This window comes from Lactuca sativa, chromosome 4, assembly GCF_002870075.4.
Source record: "Lactuca sativa cultivar Salinas chromosome 4, Lsat_Salinas_v11, whole genome shotgun sequence".
NCBI classification, from domain to species: Eukaryota; Viridiplantae; Streptophyta; class Magnoliopsida; order Asterales; family Asteraceae; genus Lactuca; species Lactuca sativa.
Genome location: NC_056626.2, coordinates 266,900,662 through 266,917,654, shown reverse-complemented (window position 1 = coordinate 266,917,654; position 16,993 = coordinate 266,900,662). Strand labels below are relative to the sequence as shown.

At 37.3% G+C, this 16,993-nt stretch overlaps 1 protein-coding gene and 1 non-coding gene across 2 annotated transcripts; one reads left to right on the top strand and one right to left on the bottom strand.

The window, feature by feature from the left end:
- Positions 1-14,279: 14,279 nt before the first annotated feature.
- LOC111919594 (small nucleolar RNA R71) lies at positions 14,280-14,386 on the bottom strand. Its single transcript, XR_002859547.1, has one exon. It is a non-coding gene; the product is annotated as a small nucleolar RNA R71 (small nucleolar RNA).
- Positions 14,387-15,311: 925 nt separating this feature from the next.
- On the top strand, positions 15,312-16,214 carry LOC111919590 (uncharacterized). Its single transcript, XM_023915163.1, has one exon. It carries the CDS (start codon positions 15,312-15,314, stop codon positions 16,212-16,214), a length of 903 nt encoding a protein of 300 aa, XP_023770931.1.
- The last annotated feature ends 779 nt before the right edge of the window (positions 16,215-16,993 follow it).

Genomic DNA, 16,993 nt, shown 5'->3' with positions numbered 1-16,993 from the left:
AGTACAATTTTAAGTACCTTAGGTGAGTAACTCTATAATACCTTAGTTTATACACCATGTTTATATATAAAACCAATACCTAATAGGTAGTTGGATGTGTGTTTCCGCCTTACTTCCTGTTCCTCGTTGGGTTGTGGGCTTAGGGCAGATTCACTCAATTAACTTTCTATCCGATATTGGATTATATATAGCAATATTAACTAAGCTATTATAAAAGTAGTCACTGTGGTCACCATTTTACTATAATAAATATAGGTTTTCTTAAAGAACTTTTCATTAAATATAAAGGAACCATTACAATTAACTCCATGAGTAACAAGTGAATACACCAGGGTTATATATGACAATGATCTAACAACCAATGGGATGTGTGCTATCCGCCTTAACTTCTGTTCCTCGTTGGGTTGTGAGCTTAGGGCAGATGCGCACAATCGATTGTTTGTTTACTCTGAATCTTATATAACTTGTACCCACTTAGTACCCATAGAAAGGGCTGTAGTGTCGTTTTACTTAACTTTCATTCAAGTAGGAAATATAGGATTTTGTAGAGGAACAGGCGAACTTTTCAAAACAGAACTTACAACTTACACCACTTTTACATATACATTTTCAACAACATTTTACAGCTTACTCACATCACTAAAATCTTATGAGCTCATCAGCTTAATTGTTGATCAACTATTTCAAATAACGTGTATTCTCAGGAGACTATTAGATAGGTGCTCGTGCTGGGGATTCAGAAGATGAAGCATTATAGATTCAAGTATTCTTTTGTTATATGTGTATGAATTCTATGTTTTATGAACACACACAATGTAAAAAATTTCTATGGAAATGAAATGGTTGTTCATTACTTGCTTCCCATATACATATATCGTGATAGTAAACATGACATCCTCCACCGCTGAACGATTCCGCCGTTCCGGTTTTGGGGTGTGACAGGTTGGTATCAGAGCATTGTTTATAGTGAACTAAGTATATCAACCGATAAAAGATATACAACTATAAATGCAATGGGGCTTAAGTGCTCTGGATAATGATATATTTTAGAGTATAACTACAAGTTATAAAAGTATACCTACTTGCTCATACATGTACATAATTGAACTAGTGTCACGAGGAGAACATAACTAAGGTATTTAAAGGTTGGTCACTGTCGTCAACCTGAACAGTTATGTAATCATAGCTAGGATCAATATAGCCTGATCAACTATATCCATTCGAGATGTGACCGACATGTGTTTGGGAATGATGTGGTGTTGCAATAGAGTTAAAACTTACCTTAAAACCAGTCAAGAGAACCCCAGAACAAGTACATTCAGAGTTATAATATTATAGGAGTATTTTAGTCCAGATAAATAACTTATGTGAGAATTTAAAAGACCCTTACGGATAATTCTATAATCTTGCAAGGTATATTCCTAAAGTTTAATATATAATCTGGATCTTATAGACATAGAACCTGTGGGCTACGCTTCGCTATCCATTTCTCTTAAGGGTGTAGTGTTGTGGTGGGATCACTTATTCGAAGGTCTATTTAATCTTCAATTATATACAAACTTGTGTACGTTGAACAATTATAGGGGGATTCCGTAAGTATCACCCCATAAAGTTACCTTAAAGCTCATATATTCTTTAGTCACTTTCATTCTCGAACGACAAGCCCATATAGATATAACCACTCCCTCATAGTAGACAACAGAAGAGTCCAGGAGAAACAAGGACAAGTTCATGAGAAGTTTTCAAGGAAAGATCAGCCGAAGTAACCAAAACGTCTTACACGTCACACTAATAAATATTAATCATGTTAATTTATTGAGGGAGTGGAAACACTACTCAGATTATATATTGAGATTATTTTCTTACATGCAGTTGGTAACAGTTATTCAGGAAACAAATGTTCATTCATAGAGTTTATTAGGTATAGACTCATTTATGAATTGTTCCTAGAACCTTGTGGAAGTCAGGACCCGATACATCCAGAACTAGACTAACCTTGTCTTTTCAGCTTTCGGCTTGTGTCCATTGCTATAGACTTATTCTGTCTCATCTTTGTTTTCTTATAGAAAAGATGCCTCCTCGGAGATCACCCAGACACACTACTCCGATAACTCCAACGCCACCTCCTTCGCAAATAGATATGGAAAGTATAAACGCTGCAGTGGTCGCGGCTGTGGCAATAGCCATGGCTCAATATCACCTCATCAGTACAGGTGGAGGTGAAACGCCTATTGATTCTACTCAAGGTGAGGTCCATGTGCGCCCGGGAGAGTTCTCCTATAAGGACTTCACTAGATGCCAACCATTGTCCTTTAATGGGACTGAAGGAGTCATTGCCCTCATGCAATGGTTCGAGAAAACAGAGGTGATCTTTGAATTCTTTTTATGCCCAAAAGGAAGCAAAGTGAAGTTTGCTGCCTACACCTTCTCTGGCAAGGCCCTAACATGGTGGAATAGCCATGTTAAGTCACTGACCCTATCAGTGGCTAACTCAATAGGTTGGGAAAACCTAAAAGAGTTAATGCGAGAGGAATACTGCCCGTTAGGCGAAATTCAAAAACTTGAACAAGAACTGTGGGATCTCACTATGGTCGGCTCAGTCATAATGACCTACACTGACCGGTTCAACGAACTAGCAGCTCTATGCCCGGAGATGATTACCTCGGAGAGCAAGAAGATAGAAAGATACATTTGGGATCTGACTGCTCCGACCCAAGGAAATGTGTTGTCTTCTAACCCAGCCACGTTCGATAGTGCTAAACGCCTGGCTCAGCGACTCATCGACCATGGAGTCCGTCATGGTGTAAAAGTCCCTATTCCCGAGCCATCAAGGGAAGAGGACTATAATCAGAAGTTGAGGAACAAGAGAAAGAAGAAGCAAACAACACAGGACACCCCACAAGAGCAACGAGCGAGTACTATGTACGCCACCATGACGCCTACTGCTTTAGCCCCTGCCAGTCGATATGCTGGAAAACTTCCGAAGTGTGGAAAGTGCAACTTTCACCACACCGGAGTATGCCGGGAAATGCAGTGTCTGAACTGCCATAGAAAGGGATGCACGGTCCGTTACTACAGGGCACCAGCTCAACCGATCTCCCAAGTCCTCGGAGCTGAAGAAAACCAAGCCTGCTATGGCTGTGGTGAGACTGGACACCGTCAGAGGGACTGCGCAATAGTAAGGAACTCAGGAGCGGATGGACGCATTCTGATGATCACCACAGGAGAATCTACCCCGAAGTCGTTGACGAGTAGTGGTACGTTTTCAAAACAGTAATTACTTTTAGAATTAATTTATATTCTTATAATATTAAAATTTGGGGATAACACTTAAAATTAACTATAACAACTCACATGTTGAAATAGGTCATAGTAGTTAAGAGAACTAAAAGATCCCTTAGAGAAGCTATTATGGCTCACCATATACATCAGGGTTGTGCGCAACTAAGATATTGCAGACTTAGAGTGAGTGACTCCGCTTAAGTCCCCTTTCCTTAAATTAGCTGAGGATTTGAGGAAGAGATACTCAGTCGACTGCCTGGTTCACCTTATATATTCATAACTTGTATATGACGGGCGATGATAGTGGTACCGAGGAGGATTATGATACAAAGTATCCCCACCAGTTGGTAGAACACTTTTGTTCGTATATATGCGCACATAGCGGTACGATACGTAGGAGTGTTAACTTAAATTAGAAAACAGGAAACACGAGAACAGTTACAAAGAGTACATTGTTGAACATACTAGGAGTACAGTATCGAGCATACCAGGGATACATCGTCGTTTATCAGACGTTTCTTTCATTTGACCAAAACTTAATTCGGTAACGAGTATGTTGCTTTCATTTGTCATGATTTGGCGTAGTCTTCACCATACTGAGTTCATATGTTTCTATCATCTCGATTGGCAAGTTCTCGAAACTTTCGTCATTCGTATCGAAGGTCTGACCTAAACCTAAAATTTATCTTTCGTATTCTAAACCCCCGAAGTACTCGTGCGAAGAGTACTTTGTCCTTCGAAGCCTTATCGTCAGATGTCCACAGACCATCAAGAAATACCACTCGTCCAGCAGACCAAGTTCGAGCACAAAGGCTATGGACGAATGTAGCCCACCTATTACGATTTAGTGTATACGCGAGGGTAGTATATGATTATGATTATGCAGACTTAATATATGTGTTTATGCCCTATCTCCTGTTCCTTGTTGGGTTGTGGACCTGGGGCAGAGTCGCACATCCGACCGTCTAACTAAACCTAATTATATACGACTTGTATACACGAGGTAATGATAGATGGACCAAGTATGAATCCTATCATGAACGGAAGGGCAAAGTTGCCAAGTCTACGAGTGAGTATTCTGTCAATCAGAAGAGAGCAACCCCAGTAGTAATGCTAAGAAAGCCAATTTTGGGACGAAATTCCTTCTAACGGGGGGATGATGTGGCAACCCAAAATTTCTATTCTATACAACCATTCAATTCAATAAAAGTCAGAACAGTTTCTGCTAACTTTCAAGCTTTTTGGAATAAGTTTGAATGTTTTAAAGTTACTGCTTCAAAAGTTAACATGAGAGAGGATGCCCTAGGGTTTATTGTGCATCAACAAAGTTCCAAAAACTCCAAGAGTTTGGAGTTTACGGCCCAAATGGTATTTGGACCATAAACCCTAATGGCTATATAAGTGAGACTTAGTTATTTTATCACTTTTTCACCATTTCAAGCTAGAACTCAAATCCTCTCAAGTAGCATCCAAATTTTCCTCCTTGATCTTCAACTTGGAAGTGTTTCTAGCCCTAATAATTGGATATCTACCTTAATCTAGGGATCTAACACACTTCCATCCGTGAAATCATTCCAAAAGTGTAGATCTTCAAGTTTCACCAAGAACACCAAGAACACACACTAGTGTTCTGGGACTTTTAACACCTTTTCAAGCTTCTACCTAGTAAGTACTTCTACCCTAGAGTATTATAAGACTTGTTACACTTCTAAACATCAAGAAAACACCCAAGAAAGTCAAGATCAAAGGTGTTTACGGTCCAAGATGTTCTTGGACCGTAAACCCTAAAAATGGTGCCAACGTGTGCCCTATTTCCTTACAAACCTACCTAGACCCTTTCCTTGATGTGCTTAGTGCTTGAAAACATTAAAAGACCATAATCCATATGGGTTTATGGCCGTAAACACATGGAGAAGTGGTCCATGGGTCGTAAACTCCATTTTGAAGTGAAATGATGCCACAAACACTTCCTAAGGCTAAGACATGAAGTAGGAATGCTTGTTTAGGACATATAGGCTTCAAAACACAAAATGGTGGAGGTACCATGAGTTTATGGCCGTAAACTCATGGGTTTACGACCGTAAACTCCAATGGAGTTGGTCCCCAAAACATAAACACCTTTTAGTGCATTTTCACTTCCCTTTGATGAATCACATGTGATTCCACCACTTGATGAAGGTGTTTCCTAGTCCCGGAAGGCATTTCTTTTAATATAGTTGTGTATAAACACTATATTCATGTCAATATGTGTCCTTATATGTCATTTAGGACTTATTGTATCTCGGAACTTTGTCATGGAACTTCTCATCCTTACACGCATACCCGTTTGAATCTCCCACATCAGGTGAGTTCATACCCCATAATAAATCTTTTAACTGTTTTAACTATTTTAGGGGGGGATACAAGTTGAACACAATGATAATTGTGTAATTGTTTGTTACAAACATCTTTCAAAATGTTACTTATGTTATTTATAAGTTGTCAAAACATTTCAAAACTCTTTTAAAGTTATGTTACTTTATAGTTATACAAAAATATGCTTTTAAAGATACAAGCATAACTTAGTAGGTAAACGAGTCTTTTCAATAACAGTCCAAGTAGAACATTAGTAAACTATAATAGGTATAGTTTAGGAGAATGCTATTCATTACTTCTAGTACAATGAAGCACACAAAGAGTCAATACCATAACTGAACATACAGTGAAGAGAATCAAACAATACCATATAGAACATAACAAACAAGTTAAGTTGCTATAGGATGAGAACACACATAGGATCTAATTATACCAATGAATCACTAACTCATTGTTTTAAACAAAAGGTGATAGTTATATTTGGTATACATGATCATATAACTTTAATGTGAATTACACGACTTGCAAGAATTTGCAGGGGTCGCGTTTGGTTCCCTTAATCTCTAGACAGGGAGAGCGTTTAGTAGGGGTTCTAGCCTTCACATTATGACCTTAATAAAACAAATATGTTTTTAGCTTATTAGTACATCCGCATGTCATTATAAACGACATCTGTGCACTTACTTTTCCCATTACTTTCATAAAGTGACAGTACCACTTGAAAGTCGAACTATTTTCTAGTCAAGATAGTTATATACTAAGGAAAATATACTTTTACAATCGACAATCGGATCAGTCGACTCTAGCACATACCAGAAGATGCCTTGGTAGAAGGCTACGATTAAAAGTAAGGACCATAATGCTAGTCTTATGATTCATTAATGTATACATCGCAGGATACATATATACCAATAGGTTCCGACAGCTAATAGGATGTGTGCTCTCCGCTTCATTTCCTATTCCTGGTTGGGTTGTGGGCTTGGAACGGATTCACCCAATCTATTATCTACCCGATTCTATATAAATGTATGATTAGTATACATTAAGTCAGCATAAGGGTACCAGGTATGGGTCTGGTTATAGGACACAGAGTCAAAGCACAGTTTTTCTAGCACAAAACATACTTTCCAAAATTAGTACTTTGGGTATATAAAACTAGGAACTTCCCAGTAAAGGGTTTTGATCCATTTTATTAAGCCAGTACAATTTTAAGTACCTTAGGTGAGTAACTCTATAATACCTTAGTTTATACACCATGTTTATATATAAAGCCAATACCCAATAGGTAGTTGGATGTGTGTTTCCGCCTTACTTCCTGTTCCTCGTTGGGTTGTGGGCTTAGGGCATATTCACTCAATTAACTTTCTATCCGATATTGGATTATATATAGCAGTATTAACTAAGCTATTATAAAAGTAGTCACTATGGTCACCATTTTACTATAAGAAATATAGGTTTTCTTAAAGAACTTTTCATTAAATATAAAGGAACCATTACAATTAACTCCATGAGTAACAAGTGAATACACCAGGGTTATATATGACAATGATCTAACAAGCAATGGGATGTGTGCTATCCACCTTAACTTCTGTTCCTCGTTGGGTTGTGAGCTTAGGGAAGATGCGCACAATTGATTGTTTGTTTACTCTGAATCTTATATAACTTGTACCCACTTAGTACCCATAGAAAGGGTTGTAGTGTCGTTTTACTTAACTTTCATTCAAGTAGGAAATATAGGATTTTCTAGAGGAACAGGTGAACTTTTCAAAACAGAAATTACAACTTACACCACTTTTACATATACATTTTCAACAACATTTTACAGCTTACTCACATCACTAAAATCTTATGAGCTCACCAACTTAATTGCTGATCAACTCTTTCAAATAACGAGTATTCTCAAGTGTTGTTTTGTTATTTGTGTATGAATTCTATGTTTTGTGAACACACACATTGTAAAAACTTTCTTTGGAAATGAAATGGTTGTTCATTACTTGCTTACCATATACATATCTCGTGAAACTAAACATGACGTACTCCGCCCCTGAACGATTCCGCCGTTCCGGTTTTGGGGTGTGACACCGATCCAGAAATAACCCACGAGACAACTCGAAAGATCGTGCAAATTAAGGATCGATTAAAGGCAACATGTGATCGTCAGAAGAGTTATGCTGATGTAAGACGTAAGCCTTTAGAATTCCAAGTTGGAGATAAAGTAATGTTGAAGGTCTCTCCTTGGAAAGCCATAATTTGATTCAGGAAATGAAGCAAACTAAACCCACGGTATATAGGACCTTGTGAAATTCTAGCAAGAATTGGTTCAGTCGCATACCAACTCAAGTTACCTCAAGAGCTAAGCAATGTACACGCTGTTTTTCACATGTCTAATATCAAAAGATGTCTATCTGGTGACACTCTTGTTGTACCTCTCGACGAGATACAAGTCAATACCAAACTCAACTTTGTAGAAGAACTTGTCAAAATCATGGATCGAGAAACCAAACGATTAAAACAAAGTCGTATTCCTATAGTGAAAGTTCGATGGAACTCTTTACAAGGACCTAAATTTACATGGGAACGTAAAGATCAGAGGAAACAAAACTACCTCTAACTATTTAAAAAAACCCCATCCACAAGATAAATTTCGGGACGACATTATTCTAACAGGGGTAGAATGTAACACCAGTCAAAATAGGTCAATAACAATCGCATGTGATTATACTAATCATGTAATGTGATTTTGTTAAACTAGTAATGTAGTAAAATCACTATGTATTTCATGATAATTCGAATACAAATATGAAATTTCTTTACGATACAACTCAAAGTATATGTCCATACTATTCCCAAAATATATAGCACATCTAAATCTGACTTCGCATGAAGAAGTTATGATAAACCGAACACTATAAATCTCTATAATAAGAGGAATTTAAATAGACTTAGAATTAGCTACTGGAGTCTAAAAGATAGTTGTAGTACTCCTAAATACCTATGCTTGGATATAGAGAACTTCAAAAACGGAGTTCGTTGCAAAAGTTATGGGCTTCCGAAGATGTCGCCGTTAGAAACCCTAATTTGACTGAACTCACGACGTGAGCATAAAAACTCACGACGTGAGGAGTCAAACCACCACATTTTGAAGCTAGAAATCTACGGAACGATAACCCAAAAGCTCACGATGTCGGCAACGTTTTCTCACGACGTGAGGAGACTACAGGACACGAATCGTGGCTAGAAAACATGCGTTAAGGCTACGAGATGACTCTTGCCATGGCTCACGACGTGAGTCTTGATTCTCACGACGTGAGAGGGCCAAAATCAGCCTTCAAATAGAGGCCTCGACCCTTTCATTCCTTACACCATTTCTCTTCTTTCTCTCTTATTTGTGAAGACCATTTCCCTTCCCGAGGCTGACAAAGACGAGCCTCTGACCATTTAGGTTCTATAGATCATGCTACTAGGTTGAGTTTCATGGCCCCAATTTTTACTTTTTTCTGGGGAAAACGCATGCTAAGTATCATATATAAGTTAATATTATGTCTATATGATAGTATATCCGTATCAAGTAAGATAGTTATATTTACTGGGATATAGTTGTTTTGTATATGATATTTTGAAAATATACAACTATCATAAACTTGTTAGCATGCTATTATTGTAGAAGTATACTAATGTAGATCTTGAGTTATACTTCTGATTCTATATATATTTTGTGTGCGATATAGTTACCGAGTTATACTCAGAAGTTCTATATGTTAATTGATATGTACGTTGTTATTATTGGTTTTATGTCAAGATAAAACTAGGAACGTTATATGTTGTTATTGTTGGTATTATGTCAAGATAAAACTAGGAACATTATATGTTGTGATTATTGGTTTTATGTTAAGATAAAACTTGGTTTTAACTCAAATTATAGTTGTTGTACTACCTAAGTATTATAAATATTAGGAGTATTGCTTAAAGCATAGTCCAATAACTTAGGGTTTTAGAAACGAATATGCTTTTACTACTAGAACTAACAGAACTCGACAATTCTACATGAGTTATTGTATTCATCAACTAAGATTGTAAATATTAGGGAAAATCCTCTGACCTGTAACCGCTAATCCCGTGCGAGCGAGGAAGTCATGTATGAATAAGATACGGGTTGACAACCCCACTCGTGGTTTCTGGCTTCAACCAAACTTAAGCGAGTGACGAACGGTCCTTTTATTTGTTTATTGTTCCGACGTTGATGAAGCATGTTGAACTTATCGTAAGATGCGAAACTTGTAGCATGAAGCAGAGGTTTGAAACTAGTTATATAGCCGCAGTTACAGACTCATGGTAGCAAATTGTTAGAAGCATTATACTTTGTCGTTATACAAGTATTGATGTTATCTATAAGTTTTCCAAACACTTATACTCTAGGTGTAAGAAACTGGTAGGTATACTACTTGTGTATTAAGTAGATAATTATACCTAACACACATACTCGTATAGAATTGAAATAGATTTATACGTAGCGGTTTTACTCGTATAGAATTGAAATAGATTTATACGTAGCAGTTTTTACTTGTATAGAATTGAAATAAGATTTATACGTAGCAACCTCTATTTTTATGGAATTACAAACACCTATATGCATAATATATGAGACTTATAAGGATACTACTTATTTGGTAAGTAAACCATTATACCTAGGAAATATATACTATATGTTAGAAACAAGTATGAGTCAAAATGATATCTTCAAACTATATTATATACTTTTACAACTTGGGAAAAAGTACTATATTTACTCAGAGTCAAAACCTGTGAACTCACTAACTTTATGTTGATGTATTTTAAAATGCATGTATTTTTTAGAAGTTGATAACTATGATATGAGAAATGACCTTACACCGCCCGGTGTTTCCGCCGACGGTCGGGGTGTGACACGAACAATGACTCAACTTGATGTAGATGTTAGTCCAAAACTCTTAAACCCTTAAGTTTTAAGTTCATAACCTATATGAAGTTAAAGAATCCTTAAAGATGCAAGTAACTTCAAGTGTTCTTAACAAATTAAGAGAGAATGAGAGGGAGAGAAGAAGTTTCGGCCACTTCTTCATGGAGTGTGTCATGAGAAAAGAAGCTAAATGCAAGCCCTATATATATATATATATATATATATATATATATATATATATATATATATATATATATATATATATATATACAAAAATTGAAGGTAATAACCATTCGGTCCTTCAACTTTAGACAAACTTGTCTCCATGTCTTGATAGTGTCCATGCAAACTTCTAAAGCATGTTTTCTTTTCCTTTAAATAATGAAAGACCAATCACTAGCATGCTTGTAGGCAAGGACACGTTTTTTTGAATAAAATGAAGTCAAACATTGTAAAATTTACAAACTCAACCTTAACATTTTGGTAAAAGATAAAAATCCTTTTGGTCCAAAATGTTGTACATGACTTAATAAATCATACTATATGATATATTACATTAATTGCTAATGAAAATGAATTATTTTCTAGAAATAAATAATTCCCAATTTAATTAAAAGAGTTTTATTAAATATTTATTAAAATCAATTTATAATAAGTAATCAATTGTATCAAGTTGTTGTTAGTGTGACCTATTAGTATCATGTGTTATTTAGAAATATCACTTAATATGACTCTTGAGCGTACTAGACCTTTTAGTTTGTACGCTACGCACAAAAGCCTTTCATGAACTACACTAAGCGTACAGGCTGAGTACCCCCCACGTACTCAATATGATACGTTTCTTTTGTTTAGGTTTTGGTTTTGGGTTTGAGTGGGCTTGGTTTTCTTGGGCTATTTTAGGCCATCGGAGTTCATGGGTTGGGCTGTTGAGATTTTGCTAGACTTCTTGGGGAAAGGACCATGAAAGGGGTTTGGCCCAATTTAGATACTTAGGCGATATTTAGGTTATCATCCTAGAATTTGAGTGGCTTGTAGTGGATCTGCATTCATATTTTTATTTGTGGGTTTTAGCTGTCTAAGGTGAGTCTCCATATTGTACTATTGGTCGAAGGCACCAATGTTGCATCACTTCCTTATGTATTATGCGAAGAACAGGTATTGGCCCTTAGCATTTATATGAAATACCTAGCGGCGACTCCTGGAAAATCAGTATGCAAGACCAAGGTTCAAACTTTGGCAGTGAAGTAGATAGTTAGTTGTACATTGTATTCTAGTTTTCTCTGTGATGCTTGTATGGAAGACTAGGAGGTGGCTGCTGGCACTTGTCTGTAAGACCCAGGGTTTTGGCCCTGATATGTGCATATTTAGCTATATATTTAGTATATATTTTTATTATTTATTGGCTAATTTATTGCAATTTATGGACAAAAGGTACTTAATTGTGTGTAAATTGTAATTTCAGTCCAAAAGATATGCTCGGAAGCAAAAGGAAGCAGGAGATGCGATAAGAAGCTCCGGAACTGAAGAAAGAAGAAAAAGAGCCAAACCCCGAAGGACTCGGCGAGTCTGAACGACTATTCGGCGAGTACCCACAAATGTTCGTGAAGCAAAACACAAAGTCCTTGCCGTATACGGATTCCACAATGCGGACTCGGTGAGTTAGTTATCTACTCGACGAGTAGACCTTGTTTTCTGAAATCTATAAATAGAAGTCAAATTCCCGAATTGAGGCTCTCTGGGAAAACCTGGGAGGTTAAGCTGCGATTAAATTTACTGGTGGAGCCCTAGGAACTCGAAGACCAAGTCTAAGCATTTGATTTTGGGTAGATTAAAGGCAATTCAAGTATATTCTTACTTTAACTTTAGATTGAACCATATTTAAACCAATGAATTTTGTCTTTGAGTTTGTTTTTACTGTAATTATGAACTAAAACCCTTGTCTTCTGTTTAGGGTAGATGATTTTGTGAATATGGATTGATTTTATGGTTAGGATTAATTTAATTTGGTGATATTGTTTTGTTAAGCTTGTTAAAGAACCTTATGTGTTAATTACAAATATTTTCAGTTAATTATCCAGCATATTAAGTTGCATGAACATATCTTAATTGCTAATTTTGTATGATTTATGTGAGAACATTGTTATATGCTTAGGAATAGCGAATGTGAAACTAGGGTTAACTAGAAAATAGATAAATTAATGTATGAGCTTGTGTGACGAACCATCAAAAAGAGGTTAATTGAACGACCAATTTAATTAACCATTACAAGTCTTACTTAACCCGAACCAATAAACTAGGAAATTCATTAATTTAGGCAACTGGCCACTGCTTGAATTAATGTGTTTTCTAAGGAATAGTAATAGCGAACGTGAACCTAATCAGCTTAATCGGTAGCCAAAAAAAAATTAATCCATTGCATTGACCATAAAATCAACAATAGGATCAAATAATTTAAACCTAAATTGAAGTCCTCTTTATCAATGAATTTAGTTGAATTTTATTTGCTTAGCAATTAATTGTATTCTTTAAGTGTTAGTTGAGTATTTAAGTTTCTAGTCTTGCAAAACTAGAGAAAGCCCGCCTTTTATTACTTGTTTTTATAGATAATCCTAGTAGTTAGTCTTAGATACCCTGCTTGCTTAAACTATACCACTAATTAACAGGCACACTGCCTTTTGTGTGTCTAATTTATATTAAAAAAAACGTAGGATAAAACTCGTTGGTTTCACACACATCAAGTTTTTGGCGCCGTTGCTAGGAAACGACTCAATAGTTAATTCTATTTTATAGTGTTATCGATCTTGCATAATGTTTCTGCTTTAGTAATTTAGTTATTAGGTTATGTTCTAAATTTTTCTGTTTCTAGAATTTTTGTTAAAATTTTTTCTGTTTTAGCCTTGAACTCGCAGAGTGCAATCGAAGCTACTCGGCGAGTCCACAACTGAGTTTTAGTTTCATTTATATTTCTTTTTTTGTTCTTTTTACACATTTTTTTTGTTTAGATTTCAGAATTTACATGACCCGAGGATCCAACACACCTCTGGTTCCTCCATTTGAAGACTCCGAATCCACTCTTAGGAAGAACAAAGACAAGGCCGTTGAAGACACTAACCCACCAAAGAAATCTCCTTTCAAGGACCTTAAATCAGTCTTTGGAAAGAAGAAAATAAAGAAAGTAGGTGAGTCCAGCAGTCAAAAGAGCGAAGAAAGCAAGCTTGAGAGTTTTGAAGAAAACCCATTGCCAAAAGACACTGAATACGAGTATGAATATGATTCCGAATCCGAAGAAGAAAGCGACTTAGAAGGCGAACCCGCAACCGCCATGGCTAATATAGATGAAGTTCCCATGGGCGAATGGAAGAAAAGAATACGTGATGATATCGGCCTAGGACTCGTGCAACCCGCAATTCCTGCAACTGCCACCTTTGATCTTAAAGGCCACATACTTGCTCAACTTAAGGAAATCCTATTCTTCGGGAAGGATCATGAAGACGCATACAAGAATCTAGACGAGGTCAACGATGTAGCCGACTACTTCAATGTTCCTAATATACCTCATGACACTATTTTACTTCATATGCTACCGGTCACATTTAAGGGGACCGCGAAAGATTGGCTGAAATCACTCCCTCTAGGGTCCATCACTAGTTGGGCTAAATTGAAAGAATAATTTATAGACAAAATTTTCCCACCCTCAAAGATAGCCAAGTTGAAGAAAGCCATAACCAATTTTGAACAACAAGCTGGAGAGTCACTTTATGAGGCGTGGGAGAGATACAAGGGCCTACTATGGAACTGCCCACATCATGATCTAAACAGTCAACAAGAAGTCTCCATTTTCTATGATGGAGTCAATGTAACAACTAGGCAGCTCCTTCATTCACAGCGACCTCTCACAAAGAAGCCACCCCCGGTGATAAAAGAACTAATTGAAGAATTCTCTAAACACTATAGAGAATATCATAACCCAAGGAATGACTTAACTCGAGGGGCGGAGAACACTATTACTGATGACATGGCAGCAATGATGGAAAAATTGGAAAGCATGGACCGAAGAATGACTAAGATGGACCAATCCATCCATGCCATTAGATTGCGATGTGAAAGCTGTAAAGGGCCTCACCTTACTAAAAATTGTGACCTTGACGAGAACGGGAATCGGAAAGTACAAGTGTGTTATTCAAGTGGTAATCGGTATGATGACAATTGGCGAAAACCCAAGAAAGAATGGCTACCATATGATGAGTACAAGAAAGCAAGGGAGGAAAAGTATAAGAAAAAAGAAAGAGGCTTTTATCAAAAGGAGGAACCGGTGCTGGAGAAGAAATCAGATTTGGAAGACATGCTTACAAGATTCGTAGCCGCATCCGAGAAAAGACATAATGATACGGATGTTGCAATAAAAGATCAACATAACATGTTGAGAGAACACAAACATATGAAGAAGGGACAACAAGCTCGACTTAGGAATCAACAAGCATCCATTCTCAACATAGAAAAGCAGCTGGGCCAACTTGCACAACAAGTGAACGAGAGACGACCGGGTAGACTTCCTAGTAATACCTAAAGTAACCCAAAAGGCGCACATATAAATATCGTAACAACTAGGAGTGGGAAGATTATAACTCCTCTGGCCCCTATTCAAAAAGAAGACTCTAAGTTGGTGCAAGAGGAAGAAGCCGAAACTGAAGAATCGAAATTTCCCGACCCGACTCGCGGAGTCGAGGTTACGGACTCGATGAGTTCCCCACCTGAACAGAAAAACAAGCCTCATGTGAAGCCATACCAGCCTCTACCGCCATTTCCAGCTCGAGCCAGAGAAGAAAAGAATGATGTTGGCTACCAAAAGTTTCTGGAACACATAAAGGTCCTTCAAATTAATATGCCATTCATAAAGATGGTTGCACAAATGCCTAAATATGCAAAATTCCTCAAGGAACTTCTAACTAATAGAAAAAAGATGGAAGAGGTGAAGGAAGTGGTCCTAAATGAGAAATGTTCAGCTGTCATTTTGAACAAACTGCCTAAGAAGAAAGGTGACCAGGGTAGTTTGACCTTGCCCTGTCAGTTCGGAAATTTAGCAACTATACATACATTGGCTGACTCACGGGAAAGTGTAAATCTCATGCCATATTCATTTTTTAATAAACTCGACCTTTCGGAGCCAAGGCCAATTCAAATGGCAATTCACTTAGCTAGTAAAACGGTGACTTTTCCAAGGGGGTTATGCGAGGACCTATTGGTAAAAGTAGATAAATTTGTGTTCTCCGTGGACTTCATTGTTTTAGATATGGAAGCGGATCCTCAAGTCCCAATCATACTTGGAAGACCTTTCCTTAATACCGTGAGTGCTATAGTAGACATGCGAGATTCTGAGCTTACCCTTCAGGTGGGGGACGAATCAGTTACAATTGGAGTTGATCAAGCCATGAAGCACGCAAGGGTTAGTGATGACACGACATTTTCGGTAGATATGTTGGAAGAATTAATGGAAGAATGGAAGGAAGACAAGTCAAACAATTTTTCCACTGCCTTCACAGACGATTTTGATGCTGAAAGGGGCATAAGGGAAATAGAGAGACTACTTGAAGAAGCTGAATATGATGAAATACTCAGAGATGTAGAAGACTCGACTCGCTGATTCAGATACACTGACTCGACGAGTCCACTCGAGAAATCACGATCACACGGGGATTTTGGAATGGACTCGACGAGTCACGTACCTGAACTTGATGTGTTCAGTGTACAAAATACGAAATTAGACCTTAAAACCTTACCAGATCATTTGGAGTACGCATTTCTTGAGGATGATGATCAAAAACCTGTTATTATATCTTCTGACCTCTCCAAATCTGAAAAAGAAGACTTACTTCATGTCTTAAAGACAAGGAAGCATGCCATTTCAAGGAATATAACCGACATAAAAGGAATAAGCCCTTCTTATTTCTCTTACAAGATCAACCTGGAAGAAGGAGCAAAGCCTGTAGTGCAACATCAAAGGCGGTTGAACCCGAACATCCAAGAAGTGGTCAAGAAGGAGGTGATCAAACTATTGGATGCAAGGATCATTTATTCTATTTTCAATAGTCCATGGGTTAGTTCGTTCAAGTGGTGCCCAAGAAAGGAGGGATGACAGTAGTAACAAACGAGAAGAACGAGCTCATTCCAACTCGAATAGTAACCGGTTGGTGAGTGTGCATCGATTATCTAAAGCTAAACGATGCTACTCGTAAAGACCATTTTCCCCTACCTTTTATTGATCAAATGCTTGAAAGATTATCTAGCCATAGTTATTACTGTTTCTTGGACGGATTTTCGCGTTACATCCAAATACCGATAGACCCAATTGACCAAGAAAAGACTACTTTCACTTACCCGAGTGGGATTTTTGCTTATCACCGCATGCCTTTTGGGTTATGC

Coding starts and splice junctions, on each gene's coding strand:
- LOC111919590 (XM_023915163.1), top strand. CDS start 15,312: ATGAGTTCCCCACCTGAACAGAAAAACAAGCCTCATGTGAAGCCATAC.